Source organism: Arvicola amphibius, chromosome 4 (genome assembly GCF_903992535.2).
Source record: "Arvicola amphibius chromosome 4, mArvAmp1.2, whole genome shotgun sequence".
In the NCBI taxonomy this organism is placed as follows: domain Eukaryota; kingdom Metazoa; phylum Chordata; class Mammalia; order Rodentia; family Cricetidae; genus Arvicola; species Arvicola amphibius.
Window position 1 is genome coordinate 149,432,185 of NC_052050.1, and position 14,188 is coordinate 149,446,372.

At 43.3% G+C, this 14,188-nt stretch overlaps 1 protein-coding gene across 2 annotated transcripts in view; it reads right to left on the reverse strand.

Moving 5' to 3' along the window:
* Mcph1 (microcephalin 1) overlaps window positions 1-14,188 on the reverse strand; it is a 194,349-nt gene that overhangs the window by 167,830 nt on the left and 12,331 nt on the right. For both annotated transcript variants that reach the window (XM_038328315.1, XM_038328314.1), the window contains exons 4-7: window positions 5,953-6,040; window positions 2,992-3,106; window positions 2,242-2,379; window positions 1,586-1,675 (exon numbers count right to left, since the gene is read on the reverse strand). In XM_038328315.1, coding sequence (XP_038184243.1) covers window positions 1,586-1,675; window positions 2,242-2,379; window positions 2,992-3,106; window positions 5,953-6,040 — 431 coding nt within the window. The remainder of the gene's footprint in view (window positions 1-1,585; window positions 1,676-2,241; window positions 2,380-2,991; window positions 3,107-5,952; window positions 6,041-14,188) is intronic.

Consider the following 14,188-nt stretch of genomic DNA (forward strand, 5'->3'; position numbering starts at 1 on the left):
GAAACCACTCAGTCTGGGGAAATTCTGGGATTCTAACTTCTGCTTGAGACAACAGCAATTTAATTTTAAGAATGGAGCAGCGGCAACAAAGATACACTTTTCTTGACACCATGCTCTGCGAAGGGATGAGCAAAGGCCAGCCTGACGCTGAGCCTGTATGGATGTGCTATGAAGGCCTCAGTGGAGGGTCCATGAGATTTACTCTTAGCAATGGAAAGAAATCATCACACTCTTCCAAGAGCCATGACACACTGTGGTAAATCATTAAGAGCATAAATTCTAGACTACTTAAGTCAGTGGCCTGGGTGTGTCACTCACAATCACAGGATCTTGCATAAACCACCTGCCCTCTCCCTGTCCTGTTTTTCCTCTGGTAAAATGGGAATGTGGATGCAGCTTACTTCACTGAGTATGTGTGTGGGTGTGTAGGGATGTGTTTTACAGTGAGACGCAAAACTGTGAGGAAAAGTGAAGTCAAACATTCTTATCACTATTTATTTCCAACCAAGAAATCTGAGCAGAAAATGAGAAGATAAATGGGTGAATAATCCAGAACGTGTAGGAGGAAATGCCAGAATACACCGTACAATAATAGGAAGAAAGCTTAGCTCAATCTTCTCTTGTAGCTTTCCAAGATACGCAAAGCATCTGAAGCACTTTGGATACAGTTCTTTCAGGGTTCCTGAGACTTTATTTAGAGTCTCCCATGGGCTTGCTTATAGGAGAAAAGTGTAAGAAACTTGACACATGAAAGTTATATAATCTTGGAGGGAAAAAGCTGGGCTGGAGAGATGGCTTAGAGGTTAAAAGCACTGGCTGGCCTTCCAAAGGTCCTGAGTTCAATTCCCAGCAACCACATGGTGGTTCACAACTATAACCTGGTGCCCACTTCTGGCACGCAGGCATACATATAGGCAGACACACACACACACACACACACACACACACACACACACATACATACATACATACATACATCTTTAAAATATAAAAGAAAGAGAAAAGAAAAATAGTCAAGAGTTCTCACACTACTTTAGATAGACTTTTTTCAATAACATACTTCACAGGTTAACTAAACATTAAACAATTCCTCTTCGGCACTAACTGTTCTCAGACAGAAATGTTTTACACTGCATTTAGTAATTCATATATAGTCACAAGGATTTCTAAAAACAAGCAACTTATTCTACAGCAAAAAGACAAATCCCAGGAAGCAACCCATAGACTTCAAGCAGGAGATCCTGGCTTTGAATCAATGCTACCAAATCTCAAGGAGAAACGTGAGTTGTAGTTGTACTAAGTTACTTGAATGTTTAGAAATAGCCACATGAAAGCTGGGCTTGGTGGTGCATGTCTGTAATCTCTGCACTCAAGAGGAGACAAGAAGACTGTTGTACGTTGGAGGCCAGCTGGGTCTATATGGTAAGTTCCATGCCAGCCAGGGCTCCATAGCAAAAGTCTGTCTCCAAAAGTAAAACACACACACACACACACACACACACACTCACACACACACGCACACACGCACGCACGCACGCACAAAATACACCTTTCAAATAACAACAAAAAAAAATTACAATTTTACCTGAACTTAAAGATTCAGGAGAAACATTCAAGGACGCTTCACACAGAGAGGTATCTGGATTCTGCTGAGCCTGTTCAAACATCTGAGAAGCTGATAAAGCAATGGCATGTCACTGAACTGAACTGCAATTTCCCACTGGTCAGAACACCAGCGTATCTATCCATTCTGCTCTTGATCCCATATACATATTAAATGACTAACTATATATTCTAAGCTTAATATAATATAATGAGTAGAAAGACTACATAAAGTATATTGTAGACATTAGACTGACAAAAATGAATTCCTATCAATTACTGTCCCCAAAGCATTAACTTACAGAATATGTAGAATGAAAGTTTAAAAACCCAACTTGCCTAAAGCGTAAATCAAATCAAATGAATGTCTTCATTTGTTTGCTAGCCATGGAAGTTCATAATATTTACCTCCAAGTAGGACCCTAGTGCTGAAGTAGACATGGGACAATGTCTCTCCCAAGGTGAGGGAGGGTTATTACTGCTTTAGATAGTGTACAAAACAAAGAATTATCCCCAAAGTTAACAGTGCTGTAGCTGAGAAACCTTCAAAGTTTCACAGGAAATATCTAGAACATCTATGACTTAATACATCTTCTGTAATTCACCAAAATTATTTTCATTTTACAACTCATCACTTACAGGTAGGGGAAAGATTTTCCCTCTTCTCCTTCATCTCTTGTAGCCTCTTTCCCATCATGCTCTGGTGACTCCTAACAGGAGTTAAGGAGCTGTACACCAATGAACGCGACTCAAACTGGAGGACGGGAACACCATCATCTGGAAACAGTTCAACTTTAAGTTCAAGAAAATGCTTCCATACCTCACCAGTTTGATTCTGCTAAGGCTGTCTCCACCCCCCTGCATCCAGCTCCCTCCAGGGCCATTCTCTTCCTAGACAGTATTATCCCCATCGTGAATCATGGCACTGACAGTAGACCCTTGCTGAGCTCCCAGTCAGGAACAAGCATTATTCATCCAGGTGTACCCAGGCCCTACAAGATGATAGGTGTTGGCATCCTCATTCTCTCCAGGTTTCAGTGGTCCTACTGAGCACTGTTCATACGCCATATACATCCACACTTGAATCTGACCAAGGGAAGTGGGCCCAAGATGTTTCCCTATAGCATTCAAAGCAAACATTGCCTAAGTTTTACCTATTTTAGGTAAAGAAACAAAAAGACCAGCCATGAGATAAAAAGGCAACATTAAAGAAATGGAATTGCTTTTCTCCTGTAATCATTTCTCAGAAAAGAATTCCATTGACTTAATGAGTCCCTTTGGCTCTCTCAGTTACCACTCAGTCTCCAGTGGGCAGATGGTGCTGGGATCTCCTCCCTCCCGAAAGCTACTTCCCCACCTCCAGCGGTTAGGACTGTGGACTTGGCTTACCAAGGGCTGTCTTCTGTCTCTGCAGCTCTTCAGCCATTTTCTCAAACTTCTTTTGAAGTCTTTTGTTATTTTCTGGTGTTTTAGGAATAAAGTCTTTAGGCTGCATACATTTGTGCTAGGCAAAAAGGATGTCAACATTAATGAAAGTGTACTGTGTTCTTTATTGTTTATTTTTAAAAGATTTACTTATGCTGGGTGGTGGTGGTGGTGCATACCTTTAATCCTGGTACTTAGGAGGCAGAGGCAGAGGCAGAGGAAGGCAGATCTCTGTGAGTTGAGGTCAGCCAGGACTACACAGAGAAAACCTGTCTTGAAAAAAAAAAAAAAAAACAGAAGCAAAAAAACAAAAACAAAAGATTTGCTTGTTTGTATGTGAAGAAATGTTGACCTGCATTTATGTATGTATACCATATGCATGCCTGGTGCCATAGAGGCCAAAAGAGGGTGCCAGATCCCCTGAAACTAGAGTTAGAAACAGTTGTGAGTCACCATGTAGATGCTGGAAGTTCAGAGGACCCAGTTAGGTCCTCTGAAGGAGACTGCTGAGCCATCTCTCCAGTCCCTATGACTATTGATTGTTTTTTTTTAAAACAGGAGAAAAAGTCCTTTCCATACACTTCTGGTAACTATAATGACATCAAAATTAAAAAGATTTCTTAATGAGTTATTTGTTATACTGTATGTGAGTTGGCAATACTTACTTCTGACAAACAGAATTTAAGAGATAAAGTAAAAGGCTATATACTATGCAATTGTTTTCTGAGCTATTTCCGGATGCCAGCATTCTCAGCAGCCAAGAATGCTCTAAGAAGCAGCCTAGGCATTCTGTTATCCTCACACCAACTTCCCTCCAATGACAGAGAACACAAAAGCTATTATTTCAGTAATTAAAGGAATGAACCATAGTTTCTTTGTCTTAGTTGCTTCTGGCCCTTGTAGGTCTATACCCCAGTTTTGTTCTTCAGTTTCTTGGTCAGGTAGGCCTTAGATTCGGGCACTGGTCCTCAGCATATGAGAGCTTGCACCAGAGTAATGAGTGACAGGGAAGAGCCTTAGTGGGTGAGTAGGTTCTACTTGTGCAAGCTGGGGGCTGAGTCCAGCAGGCTCCCTGCACAGTCAGGACAGTCTGTACAGTGTGTGCACATCATTCTCTCAGGAGGGCTAGCAGTGCACCTGGAGTCCTCTTCCCATGGGGCACAGTCCATGGGAAGTGGCAAGCGGAGGATAGAGGTTCCACTGTGACCTTAGTATTTGGTGTCTATCACTAGATAGATGGTGGCCGTTAGAATGGGGCTCAGCTGATTAAAAAAGCAAGATTTACAGAACCTGAAAATAGCAAAGCTTCCTTCCAAGTCCATACAGCACCTAGGAACTTCGGTCACGGGATGAAACTGACAGAACCAGGGCAGCAGCCACAAGCAGAGAGACCTACTACAGCAACGGGAATGTTAGAGAGGGCTGATGGGTAACGTGACATCCACACAACGCCACAGAAGGCTGAAAAGTGAGTCTCGAGTGTATGTCAGAGGAGCATGATTGGGAGAGAGGGAACAGATAATATGACCATGTGACTAAACATGTCACATGGTCAGGCTGGGAGAAACTGCCTCCAAGCACCTAAAATAATAATGTTTCTCAAGTCATGTTTTGCAATTGCATTTGGAAAATGGAAGAAAAAGGAAGGTTTTAGAAGTGGTAAGTGTAGGCCACAGGTAGTCACTATTTATACATCAGACTAGACAAAGTGTAAAGATAATATAAAAGCACTGGATAACAAAGACGTGTTCTTGCACACTATTGACAGAATCTCCAAATCTAAGGCTATTTGCACATTGAGTCACCAACTCTACGTTTATGTGTGTTCACAAGTAAATGCTCATTTCACATGTGAGTATATATAGAGAAGGCTCATTCATAATATGCAATATAAAACAAAATTAATATGATCAAAAACACACTATTAAGTGGGGAAGAAAAGCAGCCCAGCAAGCAGAGCACCTAGCGCAGCAGAGCTTCACTGTGCAGCACGGGTACAGTGTAACATGCAGTGAGCACTGGACTCTGACCCAGGTCACCAGTCAAGCTGAGGTGACGGGGAAGACACATCAGAGCTGCCTGTTCTGCTTGAGTTTACCAAGTGTGTTAAGTGAAAACAGCATGTACTCCTGATGTGTTGTTCCAAGTCCTTTACTTGGGCATGTTACAGTCAAGAACTGCCCAGAATCAGATGAGGACGTCTGGAGAAGCCTGGGGGAGTATCCTCATCACTGCCCTGGCACCCGGCTTACTGTGATGAACATAATGGACAGACACCACGCAGTGTCTTCTAAAGTGCAGAGAAGCCCACAGCTAAGTCTTTCACTCAGCTTGAAGTCTACAGTTCTCATCCACCTCATTCGATCTCAATTAGGTCAGCAAATCTAGCAGAGGTTCTTGCAAGAGAAGAAGGTGCTTTGATACTTCACAGCAAGCTACACTCAAACAAAGAAAAACCAGGGGCTGGAGAGATGGCTCAGCAGTTGAGAGCACTGACTGCTCTTGTGGAGGACCCGGTTCAATCCCCAGCACCCACTTGGCAGCCCACAACCAACTCTAGCTCCAAGGGATCAAATTCCCTCTTCTGGACTCCATGGGCACCAGACTTGCATATAGTGCACAGACACAGGGGCAGGAAAAACATAAACACGTAAAATAAAAAAAAAAAAACAAACACAAAAGGCTGCCTAATCCTGGGGCAAGTTTTAATTTCAAGGTCAACTACATCTCTTCCATTTTCTATAGATTACATCAAAGCATTCATATACCAAAATAATACTTTACAGCAAACTAGAAATTTTATATGAGAAAAGCAATAGCACACTTAAGACACTCTGAACAGTATCTATGAAAATGATTTCTAGAATAAATACTAGGAGTGATACATTCATAATCACCCTGTCTGCACTGAAGTTGCACACTTACTTTTTTTCTCATTGGGCTTGGTAAATGTTCATTAGTATTCACTGCAGGGAACAAAGATTCATCGACACGTGCTCCCACCATCCTGCATCTATAAAACCAACACAAGGCAGTCCAGTGAGAAACTTTCTATGTGTACACACACACACACACACACACACACACACACACACACACACACATCATGAGAACTGTGTATCAGGCAGTAGTTAATAGATTTTACAATAATATATAAATACATATAATGCCAAATATAAGTTGGTATAAATTAGATTTCCCCAAATCTTCTATATGTCTCCCCTGCCCCAATGCAAAAGCAGAAGAGGGTCAGAATGTGAGTATATGTCTGTAATCCAAGCTCTTGCAGGGAAGTGAGGAAGGAGGATGCATTTCCTTCTACCCTGTGAGACTGTGAGAGAGTGGCTCAGTGTTAGGGTGTTTCTATAGCAAGTAAGATACACTGGGTTCAATCCCAACCAGTGCCAAATAAAATTAGTGCTCCCCACACACCTTCACTCCCTACATTGGAGACACAGGAACTAGTGTCCTCGAGAGATGGGGCAGGGGTTAGATATATCCCCAGGGGTTGATAAATATACCCAGGCTGACAGATTCAGGATTAACAGGCTGTGGAAACAGCAGTCAATGTGTCACACATCAAAGCCAGTCTGAAGGTGAGATTTTCTGTGGGTGTCCTGGGAGCGATACCCTCAGAAGGAAGTGCCCTCCAAACTGCACAGGTGACCAAGAACAGAAAATTTCTGCTGAGCTCAGAACTTAGCAGATACCATGGAAGTAGACAGGAACAGAGGCAGCCAAAGCCCAGGTAAGAAGACTGTGCAGCCAACAAGGTAAACAATAGCATAGGCACAGCCACACCAGCACCTTGGACCTAACTCCCACTAGCCAAGTGGGTGAGTGTCCCCATCTAGCACATGTGGAACAATGACAAGGACATCTCCCAACAGCAACAGTCCATCTAGAGGGCTGGGAAAAACTCAAGGAAGGTCTGACACCTACTGGCAAAAGAGCAGAAACTCAACCCAAAAGGTCATTTGTTTGAACACTGCACACCCACAAATCTGATTTAAAACTGTGAGCTACAACAACAAACTGCACCTGTCTCGTCAGTGTTCTGCCACATGAGACATCACAGGGAGGGAGGGATTCAGAACCCATCCCAACTAGGAAGAGATATTGCCTGATATGACGATAATTTTAACATTGTTTTCGCTTTTTCAACTTTCATCCTCACATAAATATCTTTTCACATTTATCTTTACTTTATTTTATGAGTACAAGTGTTTTTTCTGTATGTTTGTCTGTGCACCACTTGTGTGCCTTGTATCCATAGAGACCAGAAGAAGGCATGAGACAGTGTGAGCTGCTATGTGGGTGCTGGGAATTAAAACCAGGTCCTCTATAAGAACAGCCAGTGCTTTTAACCTCTGAGCCATCTCTCTGGTGTGCAAAAGCATGTCTTAATGGTCTTGCTTTAATTATGATATTGCTAGATTATATTCATTCTATACATGGCCAGTCTCTCCTCTCATCCCTACCTCATTTCTTCTCTCTTCTCCATGCGCAGCTCCCTCTTGACTCCCACCTTCTGTAGCTGGAATAATCTTTAACTGTGGGACCTAACAGTGTCCAGGTTCCTCCTTTCCATCCACTTTTCACTCATTCTTTCCCTCAGCTGCTCTAATCCTCAGCCTTGTCCTTAGCCCATTCCCCTTCCATCCTAACCTTAGTGGTTAGAATCTTCCCATCTGCCATACGATCCTTCCCCATTATTTCCGAACAGTTATTGAAGTTAGAGGAATGACTTCATTAACTATTACAGTGTGTGTGGTGAGCCTCTCCAGCAGCTGTGGATGCTTCTGCACCTACTACTGCTCCCTTAGGGTGGTACAGGGGAGGGACAACCAGAGCATATGAACTAGGGGTGTAGTTCACTAACTCCACCCCCAATCCACTAAGAAAGGATGACACCTTCGTCACACTACAAACCAGTCCCATTTGAGCGTGCATGTACTTCAAGTGAAAGAATACAGCCGAAAGCCAGGCACGGTCGCTCATGATTTTAATCCCAGCATTCAGGAGGCAGAGGTTCATGGTCAGAGAGTTCATGGTCAGTCTAGTCTATACAGCAAGCTCCAGCCAGAGTTACATAAGACCCTGTTTCAAAAAGTAGAATGGAGAAGTCTTGAAGTTTTAGCAAGAGCAAAGAGACAAGAGAAGTAAATAAAAAGGATACAAATAGAAGAGAAAAATATCAATGTTCTTATTTGTAGAAGATATGATCCTATACAAAAGGGAATCATAAAACACTTGCAGCAAAGTGGCAGACACAAAAATCAACATAAAAACAAATGAGTAGCCTTCCTATTTACCACCACCAACACACTGAGAAAGCTAAGGCAGACAATCCCAAGTAGGAGAAACCATCGCACAAAGAGTTCTAGTTCCTGAGGACCTGGTGCCTCCGGCTCCTGTGGGCTCTATGTAAGGAAAGATGGGTGGGGAAGGAGAGGTCACAGAGAGGTCACTTGAAGAATAGGATCCAGGAGCAAGAGAGTAACCAAGGGCACTGTAATAACCAGGGTAGAAGCCATTGGAGGTTCACTTAATTGAGCAATGCTTCGATGATAAAAAACAGGTTCTTGACCTCTGGGTAAAACAACAGAGCAAGTGCATGATTTTCTCTTGTTCCCCTAAATCCCAATAAAATCACAGTAAAAGAAAACAAAAAGGACATAAACCAACAAAAACAAGGAGTAGATAAGAGGTGCCTGGGGAAATGGGAAGCAGGCAGGCGAGTCAGGACTTCAGATTCTTTGGGTGTGAGGAGGGAGATGGGAACACAACAGAATAAATGGGAAAGAGTAGGGAAACAGGGTGCCTAGCCATACCCACTCCCCCAACACCAGGGTGGAGGCTTTGGGTCCATGTGAGACAACTGGAACCCAAAAGTTTGGACATAGGGATGGCAGGCAGCACTCAGGAAAGGGGAAAAAAAAAAAAAAACCATGACAGGAAGTGTATTTATGGTAAACTCAAGATCCAACTACCTACTTCCTATCAGAACTGTAAGCACAACCCACTAACTTAACAAAATATTATCAAGCACATTGGTATAAAGAGAAAGAACATTTGTGTGCAAAGAATGCATATTTATCTGTGGCAGCTGGGCACCCTGATGGGGGACTGGTTAAAAACAAATTTCCTGTGTCTGGAGAGATGGCTCCGCAGTTAAGAGCTGTGGATCAGTCTCTGCACCTACATGGTGACTCACATTCATTTGTAACTACAGTTCAGAGGATCTAATGCCCTCTTCTGGCCGCTGTGGGTACTGCATGCATGTGAGACATGCAAGCACTCATACATGTAAATAAAAATAAATCTTGAGGTTGGAGAGATGGCTCAATGGTTTAGAGTACTGGATGCTCTTTCAGAGGACCCTGGTTCAATTCCCAGAGCCCACACGGCAGCTCATAACTGTCTGTAGTTCCAGTTCTAGAGGATCTGACAACCTCACAGATATGCAGGCAGGTAAAATACCAATGCATATAAAATACAATAAATATATAAAAAATAAAAACATTATAAAAAGAAAACCATTTAAAAATAAATCTTAAAGCGAACACCAGATAATGTCCACTGTAGATCAAGCAGGGGTGAGGTGGGGCTGAAAGGAATGACACCTTTTACCCGGTGATGGCTAGTATTAATTGACAACATCTAAGACCTAAGAGGTAGGCTTCTGAGCATATATTTCTATAAGCAACTTTCTAGATTAAAGTAGCCTCTGAGAATGCCTCTGACAAACTGTCTTGACTACATTAAAGGATGAAGGAAGACCCACCTTAACTGTGGATGAGACCTGGACTGTGTGAACGGGGAGGGCAGGCTGGGCACCAGCACCTGTGCACTCACTGCTCTCCACTGGCTGTGGATGTAACAGGACCAGCCCTCTCATCCCTGCTGCTGGGACCTGCCTGCCACAGTGAACTGTACCCTGGAACTGAGTCCAACAAACCTCTGCTCCCTAAGTTGCTCTGACAGGGTATTTCTATCACAGCAACAGAAAAGAAGCTGAGCTCCACCCCAAGCCCTGTAATGCTCGAGTCCTTTCCTTACTGTGTGTGTGTGTGTGTGTGTGTGTGTGTGTGTGTGCATGCATACATCCATACAAGCAAATGTTATTTGGTCAGGAAAAGGAAGCAAATAAAAATGACAACATGAAGGACCTTGCTGAGAAGTAACCCAGGTGCTCCATAAGCGTGACTGCATTCATGCACAATGTTCATAACTGGGAAACTATAAAGACAGAGAGCTGCTGAGGCTGCAGGCATGGGGAGTGATGGCTAAAGGGCAAGGCTTCAAATCAAGGTACAAAGTAGGTTAACAGTGTGGATGGCTGCACAACTCTGAGTATGTCTAAAAGCAGTGAACTGGATACTTCCACTGCACTGTACGGTATGTAAACTAGAATGCAGGAGAGACTGCTGCTGTATCCACTCTTAGTAGCTAAGTCCCAAGTGTGGGTGAAAGCATGGAACAAAAGGACACTCACACTGTTGGAGGAACGTGAAACCACGCGGCCACCTTGTTTGGGTCATAAACCACGAGAAATGAAAACACAGAAAGGCACAAACACAAATCTCCATGACAACTTCATTCATAGTAACCAAAAATGGAAAACTGTTCAAGTTTCTACCACTGGCAAACACATTGTGGTATGTACATGCAATAGATACTGCTTGGCTAACCAACCGAAGGAAACTATTGCTACAGAAGACATGGAGAAATCTCTAAAATATCACATGGCTGAAGGAAGCCAAGCAATGCATGCTAGAAGAGTCCATCTGCCTGAAACCCTACAGCAGGGAAACTAACTTCTGGCTACAGAGTCCAGACCAGAGGCTGCTCCGGGGCGGGAGCTGCAAAGGGGCAGGTGGTACCTAAGGGGTTATAAAACATCTGTATTTTGAGACAAGGTCTCACATTGTACCTCAGGCTGTTTGGAACTAGACAAATAGCCCAATCGAGCCCCGAAGTCTCAGTGATCCTGTCTCAGCTTCCCAAGAGCTAGTGTTACAGACATAAGCCACCATACTTGGTTTAGGCATACATGTACAAAGCTGGTTTTTAAAAAACAATCCCATCACTTAAGCCTCCAGAAGCCCACAGCTTCAGAATGGTCCTGACAGAAGAGCGGGGTGTACTGACTCGCACCCATGATCTCAACACTTGGGAGACAGAGGCGCAGACTGCTGCAAGCTGAAGGCCAGCCTGAGCTACCGACACATGGTGAGATGAGAGAAGGCTGGAGATGAAAGGGAAAACAGACAAACCAACAAAGGCAGTAAGAGCCATGGAAGAGCAGCAGGAGGGAAGTGATGTCCCTCAGGCACCACTTCTCTACCCGTCTGAGCTTAACCCCAAGTTCTCACCAACTTGTTCTCATGCAAGAAAAATGTCAGTAGAAGGAGAGAAATGGTTGGGACTCATGAACATAAGAGAAACTGAAATTATAGATCCTATTAGCACATATAGACTATCCTGGTCACCATAAAGACAAGGTCAGCTACACTGGACATGTCTGCACCAGCTCTGGTGTGAAAACACTGTCACCTCCCTTCTGGTTTACAAACTAAGTTTAGCTCACAGACCATCTGCCCAAGTTTATAAAATTACTAAATATGTTCTATAGCTATTAGTTTCAGGAAGGCTTGATTCATATCAGCAAAATTTGTGCTTGGTCTATGTGACATACTTAGAGAAGACATGTCTAATCTAACTTTAGAGTAAGCATCTCAAGAACTCACCATCAGAGAGACAGGATGTACGTTCAAGCTCAGGTTCAGAACTGAGTCAGCTCCACATGGAGTGGAACACGGTGTCAATAGCATAAACTGGGCAAGGGGCTGGCCTGCTCACATGTGCTGAGCTGTGAAGCTGCTCAGTAAAGCTCACACTGAAGTAGGCACGTGAGTTAATAGCAGGTGGATCTCTGTGAGTTCAAGGCCAGCATGATCTACATAGTGAGTTCCAGGACAGCTTGGGATGTAGCCCAAGTGAGACCTTGTGTTAAAAACAAAAACAAGGTCTAGAGAGATGAGTCAGTAGTTAAGGGCATGTAATGTTTCTCCAGTGGACCGGATCTTGATTCCCAGAGCCTGTAAGCTAAGTTACAACCAGCTGTAACTCAACTCCAAGCAGAGCTGATGCCTCTGGCCTCCCTGGGTAACTCACATACACCTACCCACACAGACCTGTAATTAAAATAATAAAGCCAAACTCCACTAATAACCAAAAGCCTCCCATTTATCTGGCACCCCATCAATATGATTAACAGAAAATGCTTCCTAGTAGACTTCTAATGGTAACATTAGCACCCCATCTAGTGGCACAAGGCAGTCCTGACAACACCGGCTGTAGCCAATTCAGAGCTGAGGGACGCTGCAGCTGCTTCTTTCCCACTCCCTCACCAGGGCCAGTTTGTGAGGCACCTAAGCAGCAGAGTATCATTTTCTAACACAAACATACTGCATTAGGATTAGGTCTCAAAATTCACTTGGCTCACACAGTGCTGGGACACAAGGAAGAACACAGGAGGGTCTGTTTGAGGAGTCTCTAGCAGAGAAAACACTGGATCTGAACTGGGACCTGAGTTCTGGGTACTAAAAACCAGGCTGTATCCAGTGAGGGTCAGAACAAAGCAGAGAGGCTGCGCAACAGTCTCCATCTCTCCCGAGGCTGTGGATCCAGACCTGAATCTGCAGGATCTGGGATTATGTTCTTAGAATCTCATTGGAGGGGACTGTAACTGAACGAGAAAATGTAATTATGTAATTGTACAAAGTAAGGGCATTTGTAGAAATATTAGACTGTCTGCTAGGTAAGAAGTTTGCCAGGCCCATTTTCCCTCATGTCACATTAGAAACCAAATCACTCTCTTACCTTCTGTAAGCCTAATGACCCCTATAGCCCACCCTACCTCTTCTAAGAGGAGGCACATGCTAGGGGCATGCTGCCAAAGAGTCTTCCAGCAGTGTACTTGCTGATCACTTCTGTCCCACACTGTTTGGAAAGAGGTCACTACAGGTTTCTCATGTTCTTCCTGCACACCATCATGCTGCCAGCCACACCGACCATAAAGAGTTACTATTCCACAGGCTTAGGTCCTGGGCCTGCAGCAGTCTTAGACCTACCTTTAGCAGGCTGACAAAAGCTAATGGATACATTTCATTTTTTTTTTGTTTTAGTGATTGTTTTAAAATTTTAACTTATGCTCAACTTTCGCCAAAAGACCCAGAAGATGAGAGCCAGGTTGATCTTTAATTATTCTGGCTTCATCTTTTGTTTTCTTGGATAAAGAATTTTCTGTTCTTCAAAGGAAAGGTCATTTTCATCAGAGACTGTTACAGTCTGAAACCTGGTACCCAACAGACTCCACACTCTGGACTAGCCAGTAAAAAACTGGTAAGTGACTCCAGGCAGTTAAAAGAGAAGCCAGACCAGTGATTAAAAGGTCATCTCAGCTCACTTAAAATCAGGAAAAACAAGAATAAAAACAATACTTTTTACTTACAAATTAAGACATATCTTTATATTATTACTAGAAAGAGTGGAAATTAAGGCATTCTTTCCAGGAAAATTTGGCAGCATTTACCATAAATCACAATGTGTAAGTCCCTTTGAGCTAAAAACTCCATTTATGGCATTTAAACCTGCAGAAAGACATGTATCTAGAGAACAGTAGTGTACAGAGGTTCCATATCACACTGATTCTAACTGAAAAAGGGATTTAAATAAAATGTCATATCAGACCAGTTATGCTATTTCCTGCATCTCTAATACACCCCCCCCCCCCATTTTTGGAAATTGGGTCTTACATCGTCCACAGGGCCTCAAACAACTCTTCCTGTGTAGCAGAGGATGACCTTGAACTCTAATCTTTCTCCTGCCTCTACCCCCTACTCCATAGCTCAAACCCCCGTTTGGGAATGCAGGGATTGTTATAAAACTTGGGGGTTACAACCTGTGTCCAAAACTAGAACTCAATAAGCCAAATAAAAGAGACAAATTAAAAGCAGAAAGCAGGTTTACTCAATGTCCAAACATGTTTTCCTGCTTCACCAAGTATAGGAAAAAAGCAACTGATTCGGGCAAGCTAAGGCAGAAAGAGGAAATGCCCCTGCGAAGTGACTCCAGCAGCTGCTGGGAACAGCCC